The sequence below is a fragment of the Odocoileus virginianus genome, chromosome 14 (genome assembly GCF_023699985.2).
Source record: "Odocoileus virginianus isolate 20LAN1187 ecotype Illinois chromosome 14, Ovbor_1.2, whole genome shotgun sequence".
NCBI classification, from domain to species: domain Eukaryota; kingdom Metazoa; phylum Chordata; class Mammalia; order Artiodactyla; family Cervidae; genus Odocoileus; species Odocoileus virginianus.
In genome coordinates, this window is record NC_069687.1 from 50,337,672 (window position 1) to 50,361,274 (window position 23,603).

General features: G+C 41.5%; 1 protein-coding gene across 1 annotated transcript in view; it reads left to right on the forward strand.

Annotated features, from left to right (window-relative positions):
• The first annotated feature begins 546 nt into the window (after positions 1–546).
• The window catches only part of ZSWIM6 (zinc finger SWIM-type containing 6), a 213,210-nt gene continuing 190,153 nt past the window's right edge, over positions 547–23,603 (forward strand). The window contains exon 1 of the mRNA XM_070476733.1: positions 547–1,251. Within this exon, the coding sequence (XP_070332834.1) occupies positions 585–1,251 (667 nt within the window). The 5' untranslated portion in view covers positions 547–584. The remainder of the gene's footprint in view (positions 1,252–23,603) is intronic.

Here is a 23,603-nt window from a genome sequence, read left to right on the forward strand (position 1 = left end):
GGCGGGGGTGGGGGTGGGGCCTCGACTCAGGGTCCCGCCCCCCACTTACCCGGACCCCTCTCCCGTGCTCACCTCCCATCTACTCTTCCCTCCCCGCAGCGACCCACGAGGCGCGTCCTCACGTGCGGGCCATCAAAGGGAAGCAGGGAATTGGAGGTGGAAGTTGAGCAGGCAGGGGGCGCAGAGACCCTTGCACCCTAGGCCGCCCCGGGCTGCCCGGGCGGCCCGCCCCCTCCCCCGGGAACCCCGCCTGAACCCCGCCCCCCGCGTCACAGCAGCCTGACATTCTCACAACCCAGCGGGCACCCATCCCCACCGCCCCCGCTACCCCCGTGTCCGCCGAGTGCTCTATTTATGTTTCAGCCCAGCGATTTGCATAGGCCCCGCCCTTGGCCCTAGGTCCCCCTATCGGTGCCCCGCCTCGGCCGCGACGTCACGGCGAAGGCCCCACCTCTTGTGCCCGTACAAGGAGCGGAGGGCCCTAGATGGCAGCGTGGCGTCGCGGCGGCGTGTGCGTGTCGCGCTTCCTTGTGCCGTTTATAGGGTCCCGGCACTTCCGCTGTCGGGTTAGAAGCGGCGCGGTCATGGCGGAGCGCGGACAGCAGCCTCCTCCCGCGAAACGGCTCTGCTGCCGGCCGGGCGGCGGCGGCGGCGGCGGCGGCGGGGCCAGCAGCGGCGGCGGAGGAGCGGGTGGCGGTTACAGCTCTGCCTGTCGGCCGGGCCCGCGGGCGGGCGGCACGGCGGCAGCGGCGTGCGGAGGCGGCGCAGCGCTGGGGCTGCTGCCGCCGGGCAAGACCCAGAGCCCCGAGTCGCTGCTGGACATCGCGGCGCGCAAGGTGGCTGAGAAGTGGCCGTTCCAGCGCGTGGAGGAGCGCTTTGAGCGCATCCCGGAGCCGGTGCAGCGCCGCATCGTCTACTGGTCCTTCCCCCGCAGCGAGCGGGAGATCTGCATGTACTCGTCCTTCAACACCGGCGGCGGCGCCGCGGGCGGCCCCGGCGACGACAGCGGCGGCCCCGGCGGCGCGGGCGGCGGCGCGGGCGGCGCGGGCGGCGGCGGCTCCTCGTCCTCGCCGGCCGCCACCTCGGCCGCCGCCGCCGCTGCCGCCGCCGCCGCTGCCGCCGCCGCCGGGGCCGGGGCCCCGTCGGTGGGGGCCGCCGGGCCGGCGGACGGCGGCGACGAGACACGGCTGCCCTTCCGCCGGGGTATCGCGCTGCTGGAGAGCGGCTGCGTCGACAACGTCCTGCAAGTCGGTGAGTCACGGGGCAGTCGCGGGGTCGTCTGTCCGTCCGTCAGTCCCTCGGGGGGGGGGGCGTCCGCCCCCTCCCCTCTGGGCAGCCCCTCAGCGCAGCGCGCGCCTGCACCCCGCCCGATGCCCTCACTGGCCGGGACAGTCCTTCTGAACGAAGCGCCCATTTCCTCTCCGCCCCTCCCCGCCCCCTGTCTCCCCGGACGGGCCAGCGCGAGTGGGAAATGAATCAGCAGGACGCGCCCCTCCGCGGGGTCCGCCGGGTGGGTGTCGGGTGCCCCCGGCCCGCTCCGTTCCCCGCCCTTCTCCCGGGGAGCGCGTCCTGGAGAGCTGCTGACCCGTTTTGGGGGGTGAATGTGGACAAAGGCGCTGGCGGCCGGCCGGGCTCGGGCGGAGGGTGTCTGTGGTGGGGCCGTGCGGGGCGGGGGAGGGGGCGCGGGCCGCACAGACAATGCCGGCCGGGGCCGAGCCGGCGGCCGGGCCGCGCTCTGCGCTCTGCCTCATCTCTCCCCTTGTCTGTCACTCGCCGGTCTTTCTCCTCTGCACCCCCTCCTCCCCGCCCTCTCCATTTGAGGGGAGGGAAATACATTTTAATGCCACTCGGCGGCCGCTCCTCTCTTGGCTTCGACGGGCTGGCGGCCGCGGCGTTCCGGGGGGCGGGGGAGTCGCTGCGGCGTCTGGGCTGGCCCGGGCGAGCTCCGCCGGCCGCCCTGGGATTTAAATGTCCTTCCCTCCGCTCCTCTCCGTCTCGGGGTGCGCGGGCGTCAGGCTGGACCCCTTTCCTGAGGGACCGCTCCTCCCGAGGACGCCCGCAAGTCACAGGGTGCGAGCCGGGCCCGTGGCAGCTGGCTTTTTCCCTTACCGGGGGACCGCGGCGTAGCCGGGGCTCCCGCCGGCGGAGTTCGGTTTGCACCGGGGAGGGGGCCGGGGGTCGTGCTCCGTGTGAGCCGCGGGGAGCTGCGCCAGGCTGGGCGCTCGCGGCCGGAGCGCGAGGCGGAGGGGCTTCGCGTTAGCGCCCGCGTCCCTCCCGGCGCGGACCGCCTGGAAGTCGGGCACGACCCCGCACTTTGTTCTTGTTTTCAGGCTTATTTGTGCCCCTTTCAGTTTTCTGTCACCCTCCGAAAAGGGGAAACCAAACAAAAGAGTCTCTTTATTTCTTTTCAGGGCTTGTAAAGTAGAAGATATTGACAAAGGCGAGAGAAGGACTTAAAGCTGTACAGCCCTTCTTTTTCTGACAGACCATGAGAGTTTTCTCAAATACCGAGTTTTAAAAGCTTTCTCTGTGCTCCCCTCTCCCCCCACCCTCCAATGTGTCTTTCTGGTCAGATATTTTTTTTCCAGCTGTGGCGCTGGGGATGTTTGAGCAAGACGGAAAAGAACAATGCTGTAGTGAAACTCCCCTTTCCTCGTATTTTCCTCCTGATTGCAAAACGGCGTATTTTTCTACCCCCCTTTTATAGTGCTGTCTGTTTAAATTGTGGTGGTGAACGCGGTTCCTAATGAATGGGGAGAGATTTGGCAGCATCACTGTCTCTGATTTTTAATTTAATCTTGTCTTTCCTTAGCCAGTTCCTTTTATCCTTCTCTTTGGGAGTCGGGTAGGGGTCTGGGTGGGGCCCCAAGAGAGAATTAAGATTTGTTTTAATCCGGTCTGGTTAATTTGAATTCTAATGCAATCTGCGAACGTGATTTTCTGCATGGTCATTTATTTCTAAAGGTCGCCCCCAGTGTTGCCTTTTCTAGGTTAGACACCCTTTCCTTATGTCTGGAGGGAGGTTTAACTTCTGAGGCTACCCATCTATCCTTTTTAAAAAAATCTAATTAACATTCTTTCAAGTTATACCCCTCCTCCCCTTGTTTCCTGCCTGGTTGAAATGGATTGAAGCTCATCCATGGTATCTCAGTATAACAAACTAGTTTGTGAGTTTTTATGGCTTGGCTGGCAACGCTGAGTTTTTTTCCCCCTTCTGTGCTTGACTCTGCTTGCAAGCAATGAGGAATGACAGGAGAGCGCATAGGGAGGGTTTCTTGGCTGATTGCATTTAAGCCAGGAATTCACTGTGAAAATAAAGCCAAGGGACGATAAATAAAAGATGCAATCTTCTCTAGGAGACAGACACACAGCGTGGGCCTTGCCTGCTTTCATTGGTGAAGAGGCCTGGGTGAGTTGTAAAAGAAAATAGTAACTTTCTGAATAGTCCCCAGAGGGGAAGGAGGCCACTGAATGGAGTTGGCAGTGGTTGATGTGAAGTAGGATGATGCTTCTCATATAGCTCGAAGAGTTGACCACCCCTTTGGAAGCACATACGTGCTAAACAAGTGCTGTACAAATGGTGGAAAAAATTCTTTTTTCCCCTCTGTGTTCTGCCAATTTCCTTAACTTCCAAGTTGTATTACTTGTTGTGCCAGTCGGTGTAGAGATGGAAGGCTGTTAAATGCCTGGCAGCTGACACTGTGAGATAGAAAACTTATGACCAGGATTTTTTTTTTTTTTCCCCCTGATGAAGAACAGAGAGAGTGGCTAGATTAACCATCTAATTCAGCTCTAAGTGGTGGTTTGAATTGGAACTAACATGAAGCTTATTTTATAATTTTGTGATTTGAGGTAGAAGGCTTTTCCCCTTCATAACCTGAAATGGAAAAGAACAGAATATGTGTTGATAGCATCATAAGCAGTTTTCTGGTATTGCAAAATTACAAGTTTGTTTGTGCAGGAAGTATTCATTGAGTTTTGTAGAGATGACTAAATTACAGCTACAATATAGACAGTCTAGTTGCTGGACTTTATTTTGCACTTACAATGTTGAGGATTACTTAAGGATTGAAGGGCAGAGAATTGGGACTTCCCAGTATTTAAACATACTTTCTTGGTTATTTTTCAACCCCTAGATTTTAAGAAGAAGTTTAAAGGAAAAAAATGAAATATTTGAGTAGTTGTAAGCAGTATTTAATTGGTGCAGAGCTGTTCATCAGTTGATTAAGGGAAGTTTTAGAGAAAGCATTGTTAGCTTATTATTGTTAAGTAATGATATATTGGAAGGGAGCTAATGCTGAAGGTGGTTGAATGTAAGTATAATTGACAGTGTTTGAGTAATGGTTTAGAAGTCACATACAAATTTTCCACAAAAATTTTTGCCTGAAAAGTAAGTGTGTGTCAGTCATGCCCGACTCTTTCTGACCCCATGGACTGCAGCCTACCAGACTTGTCTGCCATGAGATTTTCCAGGCAAGGATACTGGAGTGGGTTGCCATTTGCTTCTCCAGGGGATCTTCCTAACCCAGGGATCGAACCCAGGTCTCCTGCACTGCAGGCAGATTCTTTACCTACTGAGCTACAAGGGAAGCCTGGAAAAGAGTGTTCCTAATGGGGCCTGAAACTTGAATTGTAAAGGAAAAGACAGATACAAGTTACTTGATTTAAAAATATCTCTTAGTTTCTGTAGGACTGAAAACATGATGGACCAAGTTAAGCAACTGACTGGTGTAGTTGTTTGCAACATCTTTGAGCAAAGGCTGGCAGATAATTTCTGAAATTTGGGGAAAAAGAGAGATGAAGAACTTGGTAGGAAAAATAAACATTTCACAAAGAAATGTAAATTATTAATAAATGTATTCATCTTAAATACAAGAGACAAAAATGGAAAGCTGTTTTTATCTACCACACTGACTCACTGGTAGATGTTACCCAGAATTGATTGAGGAGGTGGGAGAATGGGATGCTGCCTCCCCTTTTTGTGTCATTTCTAGGAATTTATTCTATAGATTTATTGATATCAGTGTGCAGAGATGTTCAGTACGGTGGGTGATGCTCATTGCAGTACGGTTTGCAACTGAAAAGCTGGACTCAATCTAAATTTCTATTAGAGGGGAACTGGTTAAGAAGTACTCAGTGGAATACTATGCAACCACCAAAAAACGAAGTAAATTTTTATGTACTGACAAGTAGGGGTGACCAACATGTTTTCATTTGAAAACAAATCAACTGTTCATGTAGTACACTGCAGTTTCTGTTGAAAACAAAGACAGACTTGCATATTGGTGTTATAAAGATGTCTGGAAAGGCTACCCAAGCAACTATTGAATAGTGATTATCTTTGGAGAAGGGCAGATGAATGGGCACGGTTTTGGGGAGAATTTTACTTTTCATTGTATTAACTTATGGTTGGATTTTTCTTAAAATTAGATGCATATATTTTTGTAATAAATCTTAGAAAAATTATCCTTTGTTTTTTAATGAATGCATATTTTTTGTTTTGGAGTATGTGTTTGTGTGTGTGTCTCCTTTCTGAAGACCTGGTCTACACTTAGTTTTCTTTTTTTTTGTTTTGAAACACCGTTTCCTTATTTGTGACTGAACAATTATTTAAAAGAAAGGAATGTCTAAACAAAACTAGAAACTAGTCTTTTGTAGAAGGAAGGAGCTGAGTTTTAAAAGGAAGTTTTTTTTTTTTTTTTTTGCTGGTTACTTTTGGGAGAAAAGTTATGTTAACACTGGTAAGCATTCTCTTGGTCTTTTCAGATTTATTTAAATTTCATGATTTAGGGAATAGCAAGGCAGTAAAAGGGGATCAGTATTAGATACTAGATTTAGGGTGGTTAAAATTTTATTAATCAGCTAACTTACTTGAGGCTAATTAGTTGGCCTTTGAGTATTTTGATTTTCTTTACAGACCAGAGATTATTGTATAAAGATGTGATTCTGAATGCACTTTCAGAGTTAGGTTGTTTTGTTTATTGATGATGATATAGCTTATTGAATGTATTTCCAAGTTTAATGATACAGAAGAAATTTGAATCAGAGCCTATACTTGTTAAGTCTTTTGGTTAATGAAAAATTACACAAAAGAAGAAAATTTGAAACTAGTGCATGTATGTATTTTTTTCTTATTGTCTTCCTTTCTGAGTTGTTTCATTTGCTTATAATTGATTTTTCAAAAGTATTTGAGCATCTCATGGGCTCAACATTGGTCTGAGGGAGTTTCAGTTTTCAATTTTAAGTGACGAAAGCTTTGAATTTTTGTGACAGTTCTCTGATGGTTAGTACTGGTCCAGTGAAGAAATCTGAAGTGTTCATTTGGTAGACAGGGTATTTTCCTAGCCAAAAGATTTCAACAGTACTGGAAGGTGGGAACTGCAGATTTGAATTAAGTAAATACTTCTACTCCTGCTGCAGTCTTTAATTTCTTGCCATTTCCCCCCTCCCCATTCTGAGTACACCCCGGAATTAAGGAAAAGACCATCTCTCTTATTTTATTTCAACTGTGCGTTGAATTTCATCCTTTCTTCAGATGCGAAACTTGGATACCTTTCTTTTAAAAACATCAGGATTTTTTGGAACACCTCCTTTAATAGAACAATTATTGCAATTAATTGAGCAGTCTAAGTCAGTATTGTCTTTAAGTATGTCCTGGCCAGTTGTTAAGATGTTTATCCGTTTATTCTTTATCTTGGCTTCTTTTCTTTTCATGATGGTAGTCAATAACTATCAATTCAAACTTTAAATATTTCATCTGGAAAAATAACAAGCTAGCATGTCTTCTCTACTCTCTATTAAGAGTTTACTTAAGAATGCATGATTTCAACTAGTAATATCTTTAGTGAACAGGATGGCAGTGAGGGAATGACTGATGCTTTTTTTTAAAGAAAGTTGTTTCTTTTAAAAATTATTCAAATGGGTCTGTACTAATTCCAAAAGCTGATGTGCTTTATATTTTTGTGTTAGAAAATCAGTTTTCTTCAGTGATGGAAAGTGAATTTGGTACCTTTATTTTAAGAAACTTACCTATGTGTATGATAAAACAAACTCATGTTGTATTAGAAATTTTTATAGGGGCAGTCATTAAACTTGATCTGCTGTTGACCTTCAGCTGTTATATTTAAGAGAGCAAATATCCTACAAAAGAAGTCAGATTATAGGTAAGTATAAACATCTATGAACAAAGCAGATTATAGGAGACTATTTTTTAAATGGTAGTAAATTACATAGAGCCCATAAAACCATTTTTACTTACCTTTCAAGTTACTATCACATAGTTTGAAGAATGGTGCTTTTTCCCAACAAAAACCTAATTTAATTTTCTTGGTTTATTAATTTTTTGATGTATGTAAACATTTGAACATTACTGTAAACTAGAAAACGTGAGCCGTTTCTTCCTTCAAATGAGTGGAAAGGCTCATCTCCTGCTGAGAAATCAGTATTGAATGATAATTTGGAGAAATATGTTACATAGTTTTATCCCATGAGAAGAGACTCTTGTTTCTCAATCCTAGCCAGAGTCTCAAAAATAAAGTGTATTAGTTAGATTTGTTTGAAAAGATCCGAGTATCTTTCCACTTTCTGCTTTCAGTGCCGGGTGTTCTGCTGAGAAAATGCTTTGTACATGGTTTTCAGTTCTTCAAAAATAAGATGCTTCCTTAATTTTTTTTATCTAGAAAAGGTGGCCAAAACAAGCTTTGGAGAGAATGCAGTGCAAAATCTGTTTTTCATTTTGAACTTAAATGTTGACTTCCAGCTGATAGTACGTGAACTCTGTTGCTAAGGGTATGCTAACTGAATTCTTATGTGATAACTAGTTTTCTGTTAGCGTATATTACAAGTATTTATTTTGTTATTGTTCAGTTGCTAAGTCATGCCTGACTCTTTGCAATAAATAAATACATTTATGTGTTTATAGCTAATGTGATGTTCCCAAGTGAGAGAAAAGACAAGTGAAAGTGGGTGTTGTTTGAGTATTGTTACCCCAAGCGTAGTTCAGTGACCCCTGTGTACAGGTGCGTTCTTCTGTTTCTTAAATATGTGAACAGGTGAGATGCTGGTTTTATACAAAACTCTTGTGTGATAGTTATTATATACCTGTAGAGCTCTGGAGATTTGTAAAGATCAGTTTCAGCCTCTCCCATTTTGCTGATGAGAAAACCACGGCACAGACATGTTGAGTAATTTGTCCTGATAGGTATAGTCAATTGCAAATTTAAATGTGGAATCTCTGTTTTTCTACTTACAGACTGCCTCTTAATTTGGTAAATTTCAGAAAATCTCCAAAATCAGGACAAGCATATCTTGAATGTAAATTGACTTTGATGTTAGAGAGATTATTTGGTTAACATTTCATCTAGTGTTATGAAAGTATTTTTTTACTAGATAGCATTTTAGTTTCAGACCAGATTCTAATGACTTCAGTTAAGCAGTGATTCTAGCATGTTTAGTGCATGCTAGTGTAAACATTTGTAGACATTCGGACATTGTAGAGATGTTCTATGATGAGATTAAAGTTCAGGAGAAGTTGGTTGTTATGATTGCTGACTGTATGAAACTATATTACAGTTGGTGTGAATCTACATCATTGTATGCATACCTCCTTGTAATATAGAACTTGCTGGAAGTTGAATATACATAGAACAATAGAAGTCAGTACCTTGTAGGAAATTTGTTTGTTCTGAATTTAGTACGTTTATGAAAACACAGACTTAGTGTTTGTTTTTGGCCTGTTTTTGTGCATTTTTCAGTGTCTCTGTCAGTGGTACCCCACCCTCATCATCAGTAAATAGTACTGTATACATAACTCCTAGATGCGCTTCTTTCACGTAATTGATGTGGTCTCAAAACTTTAGTAACATCTCTTTTAAAGACCTTGTGTGATTTGGGGCTTTTCTTTATTTAACTGCACATAGTTTTTGTTGAGCCTCTTAATACTCCTGTAACATTTGCTAATAGTAACAATAATAATAGCAGTCACTTTCAGCACACTTAACCATGTGCCAGTTACTGCTCCAAGTACATTATATTTCTTAACAGCACTGTGGAGTTAGGTACTTTTATTATTCTCCTTTTACAGATGAGAAAACTGAAGCATAGGAAAAAAAGTGCAAGTGACTTTTGCCCAAGGTCACATAGGCTGGTAAATTATGGAGCCAGACACAGCCTCTCTGGCTGGTACTCTTACCCTCTGAGTAATATTACTCATGATGCGTCATTATTAACTATTCTAGAAAGTTCATCTTTATGTTTACAATAGTCTCTTGCTACTTTCTAGAGTGATTTTTCACAGTAGCCAGAATTTTAAATTGTGATCAGAGCTATGATTTTTAACATGTATTTTTAAAATGCGATTTTAAGATTTGAAAAACTACATTTTAAAAAGGCATTTTGTGAATTAATTTCAGCTTTGGAAGATGGTTGTGTCGGGTGGTTTTGACTGTCATCAGCCACTTCTGTAACTTTTGAAAAAGGAATGTCTTGCATGTTAGATCTAATTGCAATATATATGCCACATATATATGTATCTTTTATAACTTTTTGAATGTTATGATTAAAAATTATACTATTTCTTGTGCTGATAAAATGGTTTAATTTTCTTTGAAGGGGACAGGTAATTGAAAGTATGTTAATTGGAAGGATGCAGGATAACCTGTCAGTACATTTAAGCTCTTACTAACTGAAAAAGCTGATCAGACAAATTGGAAGCTCATTTAGTGAATTAATGTCCTTAAAATTCAAGTTACTCATTACCTGGTCCTACCATATTTAACAGTCTGTCTGTTTACTTAAAGCATTTTTTATTGTTAATTGATGTCAGATCTCTAATGTTAGAAGGTATTACACAGAAACTGTGCATAAGAAGATAGTACGTTGAATGAGTCTACAGAAACAAGATTTAAGTTCTCTTAGATGGGAATATCAGACCATCTGACCTGTCTCTTGAGAAACCTGTATGCAGGTCAGGAAGCAACAGTTAGAACTGGATATGGAACAACAGACTTGTTCCAAATAGGAAAAGGAGTACGTCAAGGCTGTATATTGTCACCCTGATTATTTAACTTATATGCAGAGTACATCATGAGAAACGCTGGGCTGGAAGAGGCACAAGCTGGAATCAAGATTGCCGGGAGAAATATCAATAACCTCAGATATGCAGATGACACCACCCTTACGGCAGAAAGTGAAGAGAAACTAAAAAGCTTCTCAATGAAAGTAAAGGAGGAGAGTGAAAAAGTTGGCTTTTAAGCATTCAGAAAACTAGGATCATGGCATCTGATCCCATCACTTCATGGGAGATAGATGGGGAAACAGTGGCTGACTATTTTTTTGGGCTCCAAAATCACTGCAGATGGTGACTGCAGCCATGAAATTAAAAGACGCTTACTCCTTGGAAGGAAAGTTATGACCAACTTGGATAGCATATTTAAAAGCAGAGATGTTACTTTGCCAACAAAGGTCCATCTAGTCAAGGCTATGGTTTTTCCAGTAGTAATGTATGGATGTGAGAGTTGGACAGTGAAGAAAGCTGAGCGCCGAAGAATTGATGCTTTTGAACTGTGGTGTTGGAGGAGACTCTTTGAGAGTCCCTTGGACTGCAAGGAGATCCAACCAGTCCATCCTAAAGGAGACCAGTCCTGGGTGTTCATTGGAAGGACTGATGTTGAAGCTGAAGCTCCAGTACTTTGGCCACCTCATGCGAAGAGTTGACTCATTGGAAAAGACCCTGATGCTGGGAATGATTGGGAGCAGGAGGAGAAGGGGACGCCAGAGGATGAGATGGCTGGATGGCATCACCGACTCGATGGGCGTGGGTTTTGGTAGACTCCGGAAGTTGGTGATGGACAGGGAGGCCTGGCGTGCTGCGGTTCATGGGGTCACAAAGAGTCGGACGTGACTGAACTGAACTGAATTAGATTAATACAATTTAGAATGCTATATGTGCCACCTTATAGCTGTTAAATATTTGCTGACTGTGATCAGCATCTTTATAAATGAAGTATAGGTATTTTATTATATCAGTGTAAAGGGCAAAGCCTGGAACTTCTGGTGTCGCTGTTGATTGTTTGGTAAAGGCTAGCAGAAGTTGAAGGCAATGCTGTAGACTGGCTATGTTGAGCCTTTGTTCCTGCTACAGCTTCTTATTAACTTATTTCTACGAAGAAGATGGTCATGGTTTTTCTGAATAAAATAAATACCTAAAATGCAAATATCATAAGTTTGTAATCAGATGTATGTGAGAGAGGACTTTTTTTTTTAATAAGTTTACCTTATTTCTTTAGCACCTTATTTTTTAATTTAAATTTTTTATATTTTGGACCATGCGGCAAGATTGAACCCATACCCTCAGCAGTGAAATTCCTGAGTCCCAACCACCAGACTTCGAGAGAAGTCCTGGACTTTGTTTTCTTTTCTTCAAGCTTCCTTTAACATTTAGGATTTTGAACTGTAGATACCATATTCTAGTTCTTTCTTCCTTCTTTCCCATACTTAGCACCTCTGTAGTTTTTGTCTTATCTTTTCTCTAGACCATGGTAAAAAGCTGAGGACTCAAATGACCAGTGGCTGCTTTGTGATGATGAGATGAGACTTGCGGGTAGGAGATGGGGGAACCTCTGCACCAGCCTGCTTCAGAGTTCCAGTTTCTTTCTTCGTTTTCCTCCTTCTCTGTTGCCTGTCCTCTTTCTCTTCCTTTGTTGGGCATGGGAAAGGAGTTGGGGAGAGAGGAATAGGAGAGCGTGGTAGGGAAAAAGACAAGAAATCCAAAGAGGTGGGACATACCAACCTAGAGAGTGTACTCCATTCCTTTCTTTGCCAGCCGTTGTCCTCTCCCCTTCAAGCTCCCTTGATTTAGGGAAATAAAAGTTGAGGTCACAAAGACCTATGTGTTCCAGCTGCTTGGCTGCTATTTTTAGCCTGACCCTACATCGGGCTGGCACTGGGCCGTGGTGGCACAGGGCCAGCAGATTGTGGGACTGCTTAGCAAACGTCAGAAACTCAGCTTTTCAGTTATCAAGCTGAACTAATTTTCGTATCTGTCCTGTGCTATGATATTCTATTTACCTCTACTTTTTTGAAATGGGACATGAATGTTTTATAAGATTGATTGTGGATAGTAGTCAATAATACTACGATAATTACTTTAGATAGGAGAAAGATTTAAGAATTGCCTTATTGGGTCAGACTTACGTCTTGCCCAATAATTACGGTTTTGTGGTGTCACCAAGAGGTACAAAATTTGCCTAATTTAAAATGCCTTGGGCATCTTTAAAATTGCCATTCCTGTTGAAGTTGTAGAGTCTGAATTGGTTTATATAATTATAGGTGTCATCAGACACTTAAAAAAAAAACACATGTACTGTTTTTTCCTACAGTTGTCAGTGTTCTCTGCTGACACAGTTTTGTGTGTTCAGGTTTGGTTAATGCTGTAAGAACGTGTAGCAAATAAAAAAGCTTACTGTTTATTCTAGTAGGAAGTGTAGGTGGGTTTTGATTGAAATACCAGTATCTGGGTCTAGATTCTGTATCCCTTAGAGCCAGTATCATGTGGACTATATTTGCAAACTGAGTCTTAATTTTTGTATGCACATGTGAATTTAAAATTATTTGATTTTCAGTTGTACTCAAAATGAAAAATACGTTGTATTTGTTCTTGTATAATTTTGGAAAGAAGTGCAAAGAATACCACAGTGTGAATCTGTATCTTTGGAGGGGACTTTGGTAGGAAGAAGAGTGTATTCTTTCCATAGTGGTACATAGAAAACTTGAGGTACTTTTCAGTGTACTGTGGACTGCGCTGAATATGAGTAGAAATGGAGTGATGATTACTCACTTATTCGGTGACTCCTGGTGTAATGTACTTAGATCTGTTGGATGGCGGGATAACATTTAGTGCATTGATCTGATGCCTTTCTTAAGGTAACAAAATAATTGACCAAAATAGCTAGAAATAGAATCAAATGGATATTTTCTTCACTTTTTCTTTAAGGTAGTTTATTGGATGAATTTTGCTGAATTCACTGTTTTGAAATAAAGCTTAAGGTGAGAGATTTAGTGAAAGGTGACTTGCTAGTCTTAATGGCTTAGAGAAGCCAGATGTTTTAGAATTTATTTAAATTGTTATATCTTAAAACTACTCTATGGCAACTTATTACTCTTGCTGGTCCAAGTTTTTTTTTTTTTTTTAATAACTTTGATATTTCATTAGGGGATATATTCAGAATGTCTTGGGGATAGAGTACTGAGTACATTGAACTGTATCACAGTGTAGTAGTTACCACATGATGTCTTTCTGCAGTAAGAGGTTATGTTAGGTGTATTTTCCAAAAGTGGATTGGTGATAGATCCATTGATCCACCTGTGTATGTGTCTCTAGATAGGGGTGTGTGTGCGTGCATGTGTATATGCACACATTTATATGTACATATTTATAATTTAATACAATGCTTAGAACACTGTAATCTACTGGATGGTCGTAGGTAAGTGACTATCTTATAGATCCTTAATGTAATTTAGATTTTATTTAGGTGAGTCATGTGAATGATGTCAGCTCCAGTTTAACTAACAAGGTTGATTAAAACCAAAGCCCAGACGGTAGTTTGACTAGTGCTGTTTAAAGTTATGCAAGAAGAATGCGCAAATGATGTTCTTTATTGGAACTTGTCAGAGCAGTTTCTTTGCAGTTTTCGGGGATCTGTCTTAGCAATTTATTAAAAAGGCATTTTGTCTAAGCTGTTTGATAAAACTGCAGGAAATTCCAAAGTATTGGATAGTACTGCATTTTTGCTTCCAATGAGAACTATTGCAGTGGGGAAAATTTTTTTTTGAAACTTTAACAATTTGTGGAAATTTTTTATTTTAAAATGGACTTAAAAACTATTTCAGCAGTAATTTAAGTTTCATCCATTTCTCATGCTTATCTGTTTTCCTTAGTTCATTTTCAAAGTTTATAATTTTAGATGGGTTAGAAAGAAATTGGTGCTATAAGAGTCAGTGACTGAGTTTATTCAAAATTCAGTGTGATGTATTAGGTCTGAATTTGTGTTATGGGTGGCTGTGTTGATGAAGAATCCACCTGCAATGCAGGAGACTGCCTGTAGTGCAGGAGACCCCGGTTTGATGCCTGGCTTGGAAAGATCCCCTGGAGAAGGAGATGGCAGCCGACTTCAGTATTTCTGCCTGGGAAATCCCATGAACAGAGGAGCCTGGAGGGCTATAGTACATGGAGTCACAAAGAGTCAGATACAACTTAGCAACTAAAGACCACCACCGCATAGCTTAGCAGTAGCTTTGTCTTTTGATATTGATAAATCTCGAGATGTCAGAGTTTTTGTACTCTTGTGTGAATTTTATTTTTTGACATAAAAGAATATGGTTTGTATTTTTTGAAGTTCTTTGTGTATATGTTGTGTGTGCATGCTTGTTTGTGTGTGTGCGTGCATGTTGGAGTTTTGGGAAGGAGTGGTGATAAAGATGATTTATGTGGTGATGGGTTAAGGCCAGAGAGGCACGAAAAATTCAAGAAGCCATGTTCAAATATAGAGGGTCCCTTTCCTCCCCTATTTTCTGGAATAAGCACTGGTCTGCTTATTTAATGTTATAAAGAAAGTATTTTTTACTTACTGCTCCCCCCTCCCTCCCATATTCTTCCTGTTAAAAACTTAATTCAGAATGTAATATGTGCAGTGTATAATGGCTGTCTCATGGTGGTTTTATGGATGGATTGGCTATTGCATCTCTAAAAGGCTTCTCTTTAAAATTTACTCCTTGAGCTGAGGTTCTTCTCTTTACAGTTGTTGAGTAACTCATTTTCTCTTTATTTTTGATATGCCTTTTTATTATTTAGAATTGAGCTTTGAATCCAGCTCTTTCAAGAAGTCTTATTTATTAGTAAACCTAGAAATTTCTGTGACTTAACTTTCAAGATTATATGTCTTGACTTTAATAAACCTTACCCAGGAAATCCAGAACTGTTGTACTATTTTAAAAAAAGATGTAATAGTAAATCAAGCTCATATATATATGTGTTGTGTATATATATATATGTATATGTATAGATTTTCTTTGAGTGAGTAGGTAGATCTTCTGACATTCTTCAAGGGGTTATTACGGAGAGTGACACTGGCTTGTCTGATTCATGGTCTTTTCCAAACTTGAGAACACAGCTGTGGGACTCATCTTTAATGTAAAAGTTGGAGAAAATGAGGGATAGTTTCTTTTTTGGGGGGGGGATAGTTTCTTACGAGAAATTCCTGTGTGTAGAATTGTAGATTTCTAAGCATCTTTTAGATTGCTGGGAGAAATATCAATAACCTCAGATATGCAGATGACACCACCCTTATGGCAGAAAGTGAAGATGAACTAAAAAGCCTCTTGATGAAAGTGAAAGAGGAATGTGAAAAAGTTGGCTTAAAGCTTAACATTCAGAAAACTAAGATCATGGCATCTGGTCCCATCACTTCATAGGAGATAGATGGGGAGACAGTGGAAACAGTGTCAGACTTTATTTTTTTGGGCTCCAAAATCACTGCAGATGGTGATTGCAGCCATGAAATTAAAAGATGCTTACTCCTTGGAAGGAAAGTTATGACCAGCTTAGATAGCATATTAAAAAGCAGAGGCATTACTCTGCCAACAAAGGTCCGTCTGGTCAAGGCTATGGTTTTTTCAGTGGTCGTGTATGGATGTGAGAGTTGGACTGTGAAGAAAACTGAGACCTGAAAAATTGATGCTTTTGAACTGTGGTGTTAGAGAAGACTCTTGAGAGTCCCTTGGACTGCAAGGAGATCCAACCAGTCCATCCTAAAGGAGATCAGTCCTGGGTGTTCATTGGAAGGACTGATGCTGAAGCTGAATCTCCAGTACTTTGGCCACCTCATGTGAAGAGTTGACTCATTGGAGAAGACCCTGATGCTGGAAGGGATTGGGGGCAGGAGGAGAAGGGGGCGACCGAGGATGAGATGGTTGGATGGCATCACTGACTCGATGGACATGGGTTTGAGTAAACTCCGGGAGTTGGTGATGGACAGGTAGGCCTGGTGTACTGAGATTCATGGGGTCACAAAGAGTCGGACACGACTGAGCGACTGAACTGAACTGAACTGAAGCATCTTTTATAGAGGTGGGGCAGTACTAGTTAGGCTGTTAAAGAACATGAAGTGCTAACAAATGTAAAAATACTCTGCCATATATTGTTACAGGAGCATTTTGGGTTTGCTATTGTTTAATATATATTTCTAGTCATGTGTTTTTGGGGGTAAGAATTATAGAGCATTTAAATGCAAAGTCCCCTTTTAGAGTTGAAAGATAAATCTGCTTGAGTGAAAAAAAAAAAACACTGGCAAATTTTAAATCCAGGACAGCCAACTATTAATAGTGCCAGTGCTGTGTGTGTATAGTAGACATTGAAATGTCCCTTGAATGAAATGTCCCTTGAATGAATGGTAAGCTTAGACTATATGCCAGTATTTTGTGTGTACCTATATGAAATTCTCTTAGTTAAAAAAAAATATTTCCAAGCTCCAATTTCTATTTGACTTTCTGAATCAGAGTTAGTCTTTTAGGAGGTATTTTGAATAGGAATAGGACCATAAGATAGGAAGGTTGGTTTTAAAACCTTGATACATTATCATCAGTACATTTCTACAGATAGCATGTAAGGTTTGTTTCTTCCTTTTCTAATTTGAGGGGATTTTTTTTCTCCCAGCTTGTTAACTTAACAGTATCAGCCAAAAACCTATTCTGAAAGCAGCTTGTTTATTAGATGATTCCAGCTTCTAAACAGAAAATGATTTGGGCATTCCTGTATAGAGCAGTACTTTTGGGTTACCAAAGAAAATAACTTTGAATTTTAAATACCTTTGAATGATTAAGAGATTGCTTTTTCCTTTTATTTGATGTCTCACTTTTTAAAGAAGTTGGCAAAAATAACTGGTTTCTTAAAACTTTTTCCAGATGACTTGCAAAGCACATACAACTTCAAAACATCCCACAAGATCTTACTCATTGTAAAAAGACATTCGCTAATTAGTAGGAGTGTTTATTAAACTGGTCTACAAAATGCTGGTGACTTTCTCTTGACATAGAGTTTCCTTAGGATTCAATATTGCATAAAATGGGACACACCAGGCAGTTTTTGGAGCAGTAAAGATGTATTCCCAGTGCTTGGCTTGTGAAAGGGGGATCCAGATACCGAGAGACCACATGTTCCCATTTGCTCAGTCATTCTTGTGCCTCTTTGGCTAGCATAGTCAGGAACAGTGACCTCTTTTACACATGTTCCGGTTCAGCTGATAACATACATGATTACCCTAGCCATATATCTTGTTTTTCAGAAAGAAGGGGACAGTGTTTGTGTGTGCACATGTGCACATGCTCCAGCGTGTGTGTAGAGAGACAGGAAGGGAGGGAAGGGCGTGCTGTTTGGGACAGAAGGGAGACCTCCGGCTTATCTTTGTTTTTTATCAGTGGACTCCACTCACTGTTTCTCAGACAGGACACAAATGCTTTCTTTTTGCATTGCCATTCACCCAAAAGAAGCAGTTAATGGAGAGGCTTTCCATCTCCGTGGGTTTGATACTTATTCTCCCCTCCCCTGCTTTAGTAACTTAAAGGTATGTAAATTTTCCTATCTTTATTTGATGTTTTGGGGCTCTAGCATATGTTTGTGTTAATGGTATAATTCTGTTTTGCACATTTTCTTGTGTTCGATGTTTGCAGGTACTGCTCATTTTAGGTACTTGCAGTTAACTACTGCTGTATCATTTGCTGATTTTATGGCGCTGAGCTGGAGAAGATGCCTGACCCATCAGAAGATTAGAATCCTCTTTCCTGGGTCTTGTCTTACTATCTATATAACCTTAAGCAGATCACATACTGGCTCTGAATTCCCTTGAGCCCTTATAAAATGAAAATAACCGTACCTCTGTCACCTCTGTCATGAGACTGTTAAGAGACCTACGTGGGAATACATGAAAAGTACTTGGATTCTAAGTACTTACACAGAAGGGAAATATATTATTGTTATGCTCCAGTTTCCCCCTGATTTTCTCCATTTATTATTATTTTCCTCAAGTTTTCTGTATTTTCCCCCAAATCTGCAATCATCATATCTTGATTTTGTAATCAGAGAAAGGACACATTTTTTTTAAAACTTTTGTTACCATTGAAGCACCAAAATTCACTATCCACAGATTAATGTCTTAATATTTTATTATATTATCATTTTGCCTGATCTAGTACAACTAAGCAGAACATATATTATTCAACAAAGTATGCCTTAGCCTTAATGTCTTAATGCCTCTCTTGTTTTTGACCCCAATGATTGATGAATTTTGTCGTCACTGGAACTCTAGAGTTACTCTCCTGAAAGTGTAGAGGGGCCTGAGTAAGATCTGTTCAGTTCTATTCTTGAGGATAATAGACAGTTTATGGATTAACTTAATCACTTGTGATTTAGTTTTTAGGCTTCCCTGAATATTTGCAATGGATAAGCAGAGGATGGAAGATAAAAGACACTCAGAATCAGATGCATTTCTGAGTTTGTCAAGTCATACGACTGTGTATATATAAGATCTACATTCCCATCTTTTGGAGACGTGAATCAGTGAAAAGAGTTGATTAATATCCTAATTTAAAGATTTACAAGTAAAGTGTTGAGAAAAATAGTTTCAAGTGAAATTTTAAGAGCTTACTATGAACTAAAAATCTTGGTTGTGTATTTTTTTCAATTTTTTTTTTTGGGGGGGGTGACATCAAAAATTGTTGCCCTTGAAGCTGTGCTGATGTGACCTGGAAGACCTACCTACTCCATACTCTTTTCTAACTATCCAGTGAAAGACCTGTTAATGGCCTTCGTGTACTTTTAATATGTACCACAGAGCTTTTCTTTTTCTTGTGTATGCTCTTACGTGTGTACATGCATGAGTAAGAGTAAACATTATGCATTTGTTAAGAGTGTTATGATCAGCTTGTCAACTTTGGACAGGCAAGGATCAGTTCTTCTGATGCACGTTGCCCCAGGGTGATGTTGCCTGTGCTGTTCCTATGCAGGACCTTCAGTGGTTTCCCTTTGTTCAGAGGACCAAAGTCATTCATCGGTGTGATTCAGCCTGGACCCTCAGCTGCCTTTTGCACACTGTTCTCGCTTGCCCTTCACTTCCTTTTCCTGTGTGCTTTTTTCTGTTTGAAATGCGCTTCTTTGCCTGATTGATGCCTTAATTGCCAGCTTGGCTTAGAGAAAGCTCCTGGCAAAGAGTTCTCTTCTTTGTAACCCTAATCATAGTTTTCTGTGTGAATTTTTTGATTGTCTTCCCCATTAGATTGTATGTGTGTATGTCTATATGTATGTATTTTTGTATTCACAGTCCAGGTAAAAACTTTAGCACATAGTTGACTCAGAAAATGTTTGTTGAATAAATGGATGAAGGCAGTGGGGTTATACTTGAGAAATGAGTAAAAGCAGTGCTTTTACTCAGTGGCTTTCTCCACTGCCTGTCTCACGTCTGTCCCACAAAGAATCTGGCAGTTTGTGATTTTTATTTATTTATTTACTTTCGGTTGTGCTGGGTCTTCGTTGCTGCATGGGCTTTTCTCTGGTTGCGGCGAGTGGGGGCTGCTCTGTAGTTGGCAGTGCACAGGCTCCTCATTGTGGTGGCTTCTCTCGTTGTCTGCATGGGCTCTAGGCTCTCAGGCTTCAGAAGTTGCCACTCCCGGGCTCTAGAGCACAGGCTAAATAGCTGTGACTCATGGGTTTAGTTGCACTGCGGCATGTGGGATCTTCCCAGACCAGGGATCGAACTTTGGGAGGCGGATTCTTTACCACTGAGCCACCAGGGAAGCCCAGTATGTCAGTTTGAAACTGTAGCTTGTGGCCTCTTTGGGCCACTCTCAAACTACCTAAAGGTACTTTTTCATTGGTTCTCCTGTTGGAGGAACTTCCTTAGAAGAGTTTGAGAAGCTCCCTTTTCAAGGTCAGTTGTATTGATACGTGGGTGTATGACAAGGATTGAGAAATTCCGTTTGTTAGGTGTTACCTGGAAAAAGCCAAATTAGCCAAAGGTTTAGAAAGGATGGTAGGACGTGCAGCTAGAGCAGGAGACTCACCCACATGTGTAGGTTAGTTCTCTTCTTCAGTCTTTTTCTCAGTTGTCTTGCACAAGCAGCTGTGTTCCATTGTGGTAGGCAGAGCACAGCCTGGAACTAAGCTCCTGTTTAGGGTCACCATGGGCTACACGGCAGGTCTACATGCAACATCCTTTTCTCTTTGTTACTCTATGCATTCTTGCCTACGCTTGAGCTTTTCTCTAACATTTTTTTTTGGTCATGTTAATCTTTGGACTCACATGTTAGTTGAACTCAAAAGGTGCAGACTAGAATGATACATGTAAGAAGTACCAAGTATCTGCCACGTGAAGTTATTTCTATTCCATTTAAGTGATGTTGGATGGAACTTGAACTTTTTATCTTGTTCAGGGTTGAGTTGGGAATCATTTCTAATTTGAAACTTCTGTTCATTTGCTATTTTATGTAGCTGAAGCCCTTACTGTCTTCCACTTTTGGACCCCCAGTTCTGGGCTTCCCAAGCATGATCCCCAGCCCTCAGAATTACCCTAGTAAGAAGGTAGTCTCTTCATTCTGTGGCTGAAGGACCTGAGACTCGACATGCTCAGTCACTGGTCCAGGAGCACCCAGGGGTCTCTGCTAGATGTCTTCTCTTGTGGGATTTCTTCAGTGTCCTACCTTCTTTCTAAGCTTTGCTAGGGGCAGCTTCTCTGCCAGCACATGCATGAAGGAAACCACCCAGAGACCTCCCTGGCCTGTAACACCATTCAAAATCCGACTTTTAAAAAAGTGTTCCATGATTTCAGGGCTGTGCTGTTTTATTTTTTCCTCTTGGATAGTAGTAATTATGTCTGATCCACAGTGTCTTCTTGCTTCTTGGAGCTGTTACTATACTGAGTTAAATATAAATATGACTTTCTTCTTTGCTGAGATTTAAAAAAAATTTCAGTCACAGTATTTGGTGACGTTAATAGTTTGGACTGAAAGAGGTACTGTTTTCTTTTTCATCAGTTCATTGATTTCAGTGGGAGGCTTGGGAGTGATAGATATAGGAGATACTTCAAAGAGAATATTAGTATAATAGAAGCTGTGTGAGGCTGCTGAGGTGCACACAGCTCTTACTGGTAGGCAGTTTCAGGTGCTGCTGGGTTGTGTTAGCAACCCTCTTGATGGAGAGATTTAGTGGTTTGCTGAAGTACTGGGGACATTGTCTTCTTACTACTAAATTATAGCCTGAATACCTGTTTAACTCTTAGGGCAGATCTTAAAATTTTCTTTCCTTTGGTTTTTAGGAAGCACCTCTGTTTGCAGGCGAGGAAAGACTAGATATGTCTTTCCAGGCAACATCCAGGGTCTTTCCCTTCTCCTATTCCCTCCTATGTGTAACCATGAGGCTATATAAAGGAACATTTCTGGAGGCTATTTAATCCACTTGCTTGAGATGCCAAGACCTTTATTTTTTCAGTTGAGAGCAGGCAGTTGTAAGGCTGTGCAACCTGACTGGCTAATAGAAGATTAGTAATAAAGTCAGGACACTACCCTTCCTTATAAGACATGGATTATTAGATTTGCCTTCTTCTGATCTCATTTCTGCTGACCCCATACCCTCTCCTTGAGTTAGTGAATTGCATGTGGGTTCATCTCTCATTGTATAGCTGGATGTATCTGTAGCAATAGTAGCTTACTGGGTAGACTGGTCACAAGTTAAAAGTTTATCAAATCTTACATAATTTGTCATAGTTAAGCACTTAAAGCTACTTAATGTGTGTGTTTTGATTATCTGATTTATGAATATGCCACATTAAAAGGGGCTTCCCTGGGGGTTCAGACACTAAAGAATCCGCCTGCGGTGCAGGAGACCTGGGTTCAGTCCCTGGGTTGGGAAGAGCCCCTGGAGAACAGAATAGCTGCCTCATCCAGTATTCTTGCCTGGAGAATTCCATGGACAGAGGAGCCTGCCAGGCTACAGTCCATGGGGTCACAAAGCGTAGAACGTGACTGAACACCTAACACTGACTAAAGTGCTGTATATGCTGAAATACTGAGTGCCTGGCTTTTTGTGACCAGGTTATAGGATGAGTAATTACTCTCCACAGTGAATAGTTGAAAATGAAATAACTGTGTGCCTAAAGTGTGATGTGACACCAGTTGTATTTAAGCCCCAAAGGTAGGTAATTATCTCAGTCTCTTGCACATACCCACAAGTATATTTATGCTTATGGCAAGAGTTTTATGTGCAAGAGAAAACACTTTCTGATAAGTGAAGGAACAGTCTGTTATTTTTGAGGGGCTCAGAGATTGTTTTACATTAGAGGCACCATTTCAGTTTCCCTGTACTTCTTTAGGATATTATTTAAAGTCATACATCACTGGATTCTAAACTGGTATCAAACTATAAATTTCAGATATTAAGGATAATTTAGGGACTTTTCTCAAAGAAGCATGTTTATGATTTATACTCTGCCTCTGTACCCAGAGACTTGTTATATACGCCACTCTTAGATTCTTGTTTTGATCATCAGTTGTATTGATTAAAGGCAGTAAATGTTATACTGTGGTTTCCTATTGAAAATAAAAATTCTTTTGTAGTTTACTTAAACTTTTAACTTTGTACATAGGTTGTCTGTCTGGTCTCATCCTGTATAGATCATGAAGATTAAAGGTGGTATCTCCAGCTGATTTATTCAATTTTAAATTCAGTATTAAAATAATGTTTTAATACATTAAAAATGTGACTGGTATTTTTTGTTTATCATAAGTCTAATATGAATAAAGAACTTGTGAATAAAGTGATGAGGTTATATCAGTTTCTTCTTTCAGAGGACCAGATACTTCAGTTTGGGGATTTGGTTGTTAGTTATGGTTAAAGCTGTCTGTTCACAGTCCCAGGAGATGAGAATTCCTTAGCTCTGGGACTGGTAGGGGCCCATAGTGGCTGCTTGGGCTTCCCTTGGGCTAGAGAAAGGCAAGTTGAGATACTGCTGGCTCTGGGACTCCAGGTGAAACAGTAGCTTACCTGTTTACAATGTGATTCTCTTGAGAGGCTTTTTTTTTTTTTTTAAACACAGTATTAAGTGGCAGGAGCGAAATGTTAACATAGTTTTGTAACTGTCTGAAATCAGTACAAATGTTCAAAGAGTTTAAGGCTTTAAATTCTTAAAAATGTAATTCAAAAATAATTTGTGAAAACAATATAGTAGATTACTACTACTACGCTAAGTATCAAATGTGTCCAAAAGAGAGACTGGTGAGTCTCTGTCCGTCTGTATCTGTGCTGTCTGGCGTGGTGGCGTTTGAAATGTGGCTCCCCTGAAGTGCTGTGTGCGGGGAGTGTGACACCTGCAGCAGAACGTGAAGACTTCCTGCAGTAAAGAGAATGTGAAATATATCAATAATTTGTTGAAATGATACTAACTTCGGGCATTTTGGATTACATGGACTGTATTAAAACCAATTTCACTTGTTTCTTTTAGCTTTTTTTAATGTTACTAGAAAATTTAAAATTACATATGTGGCTCACATTTTTCAATTAGTGCTGG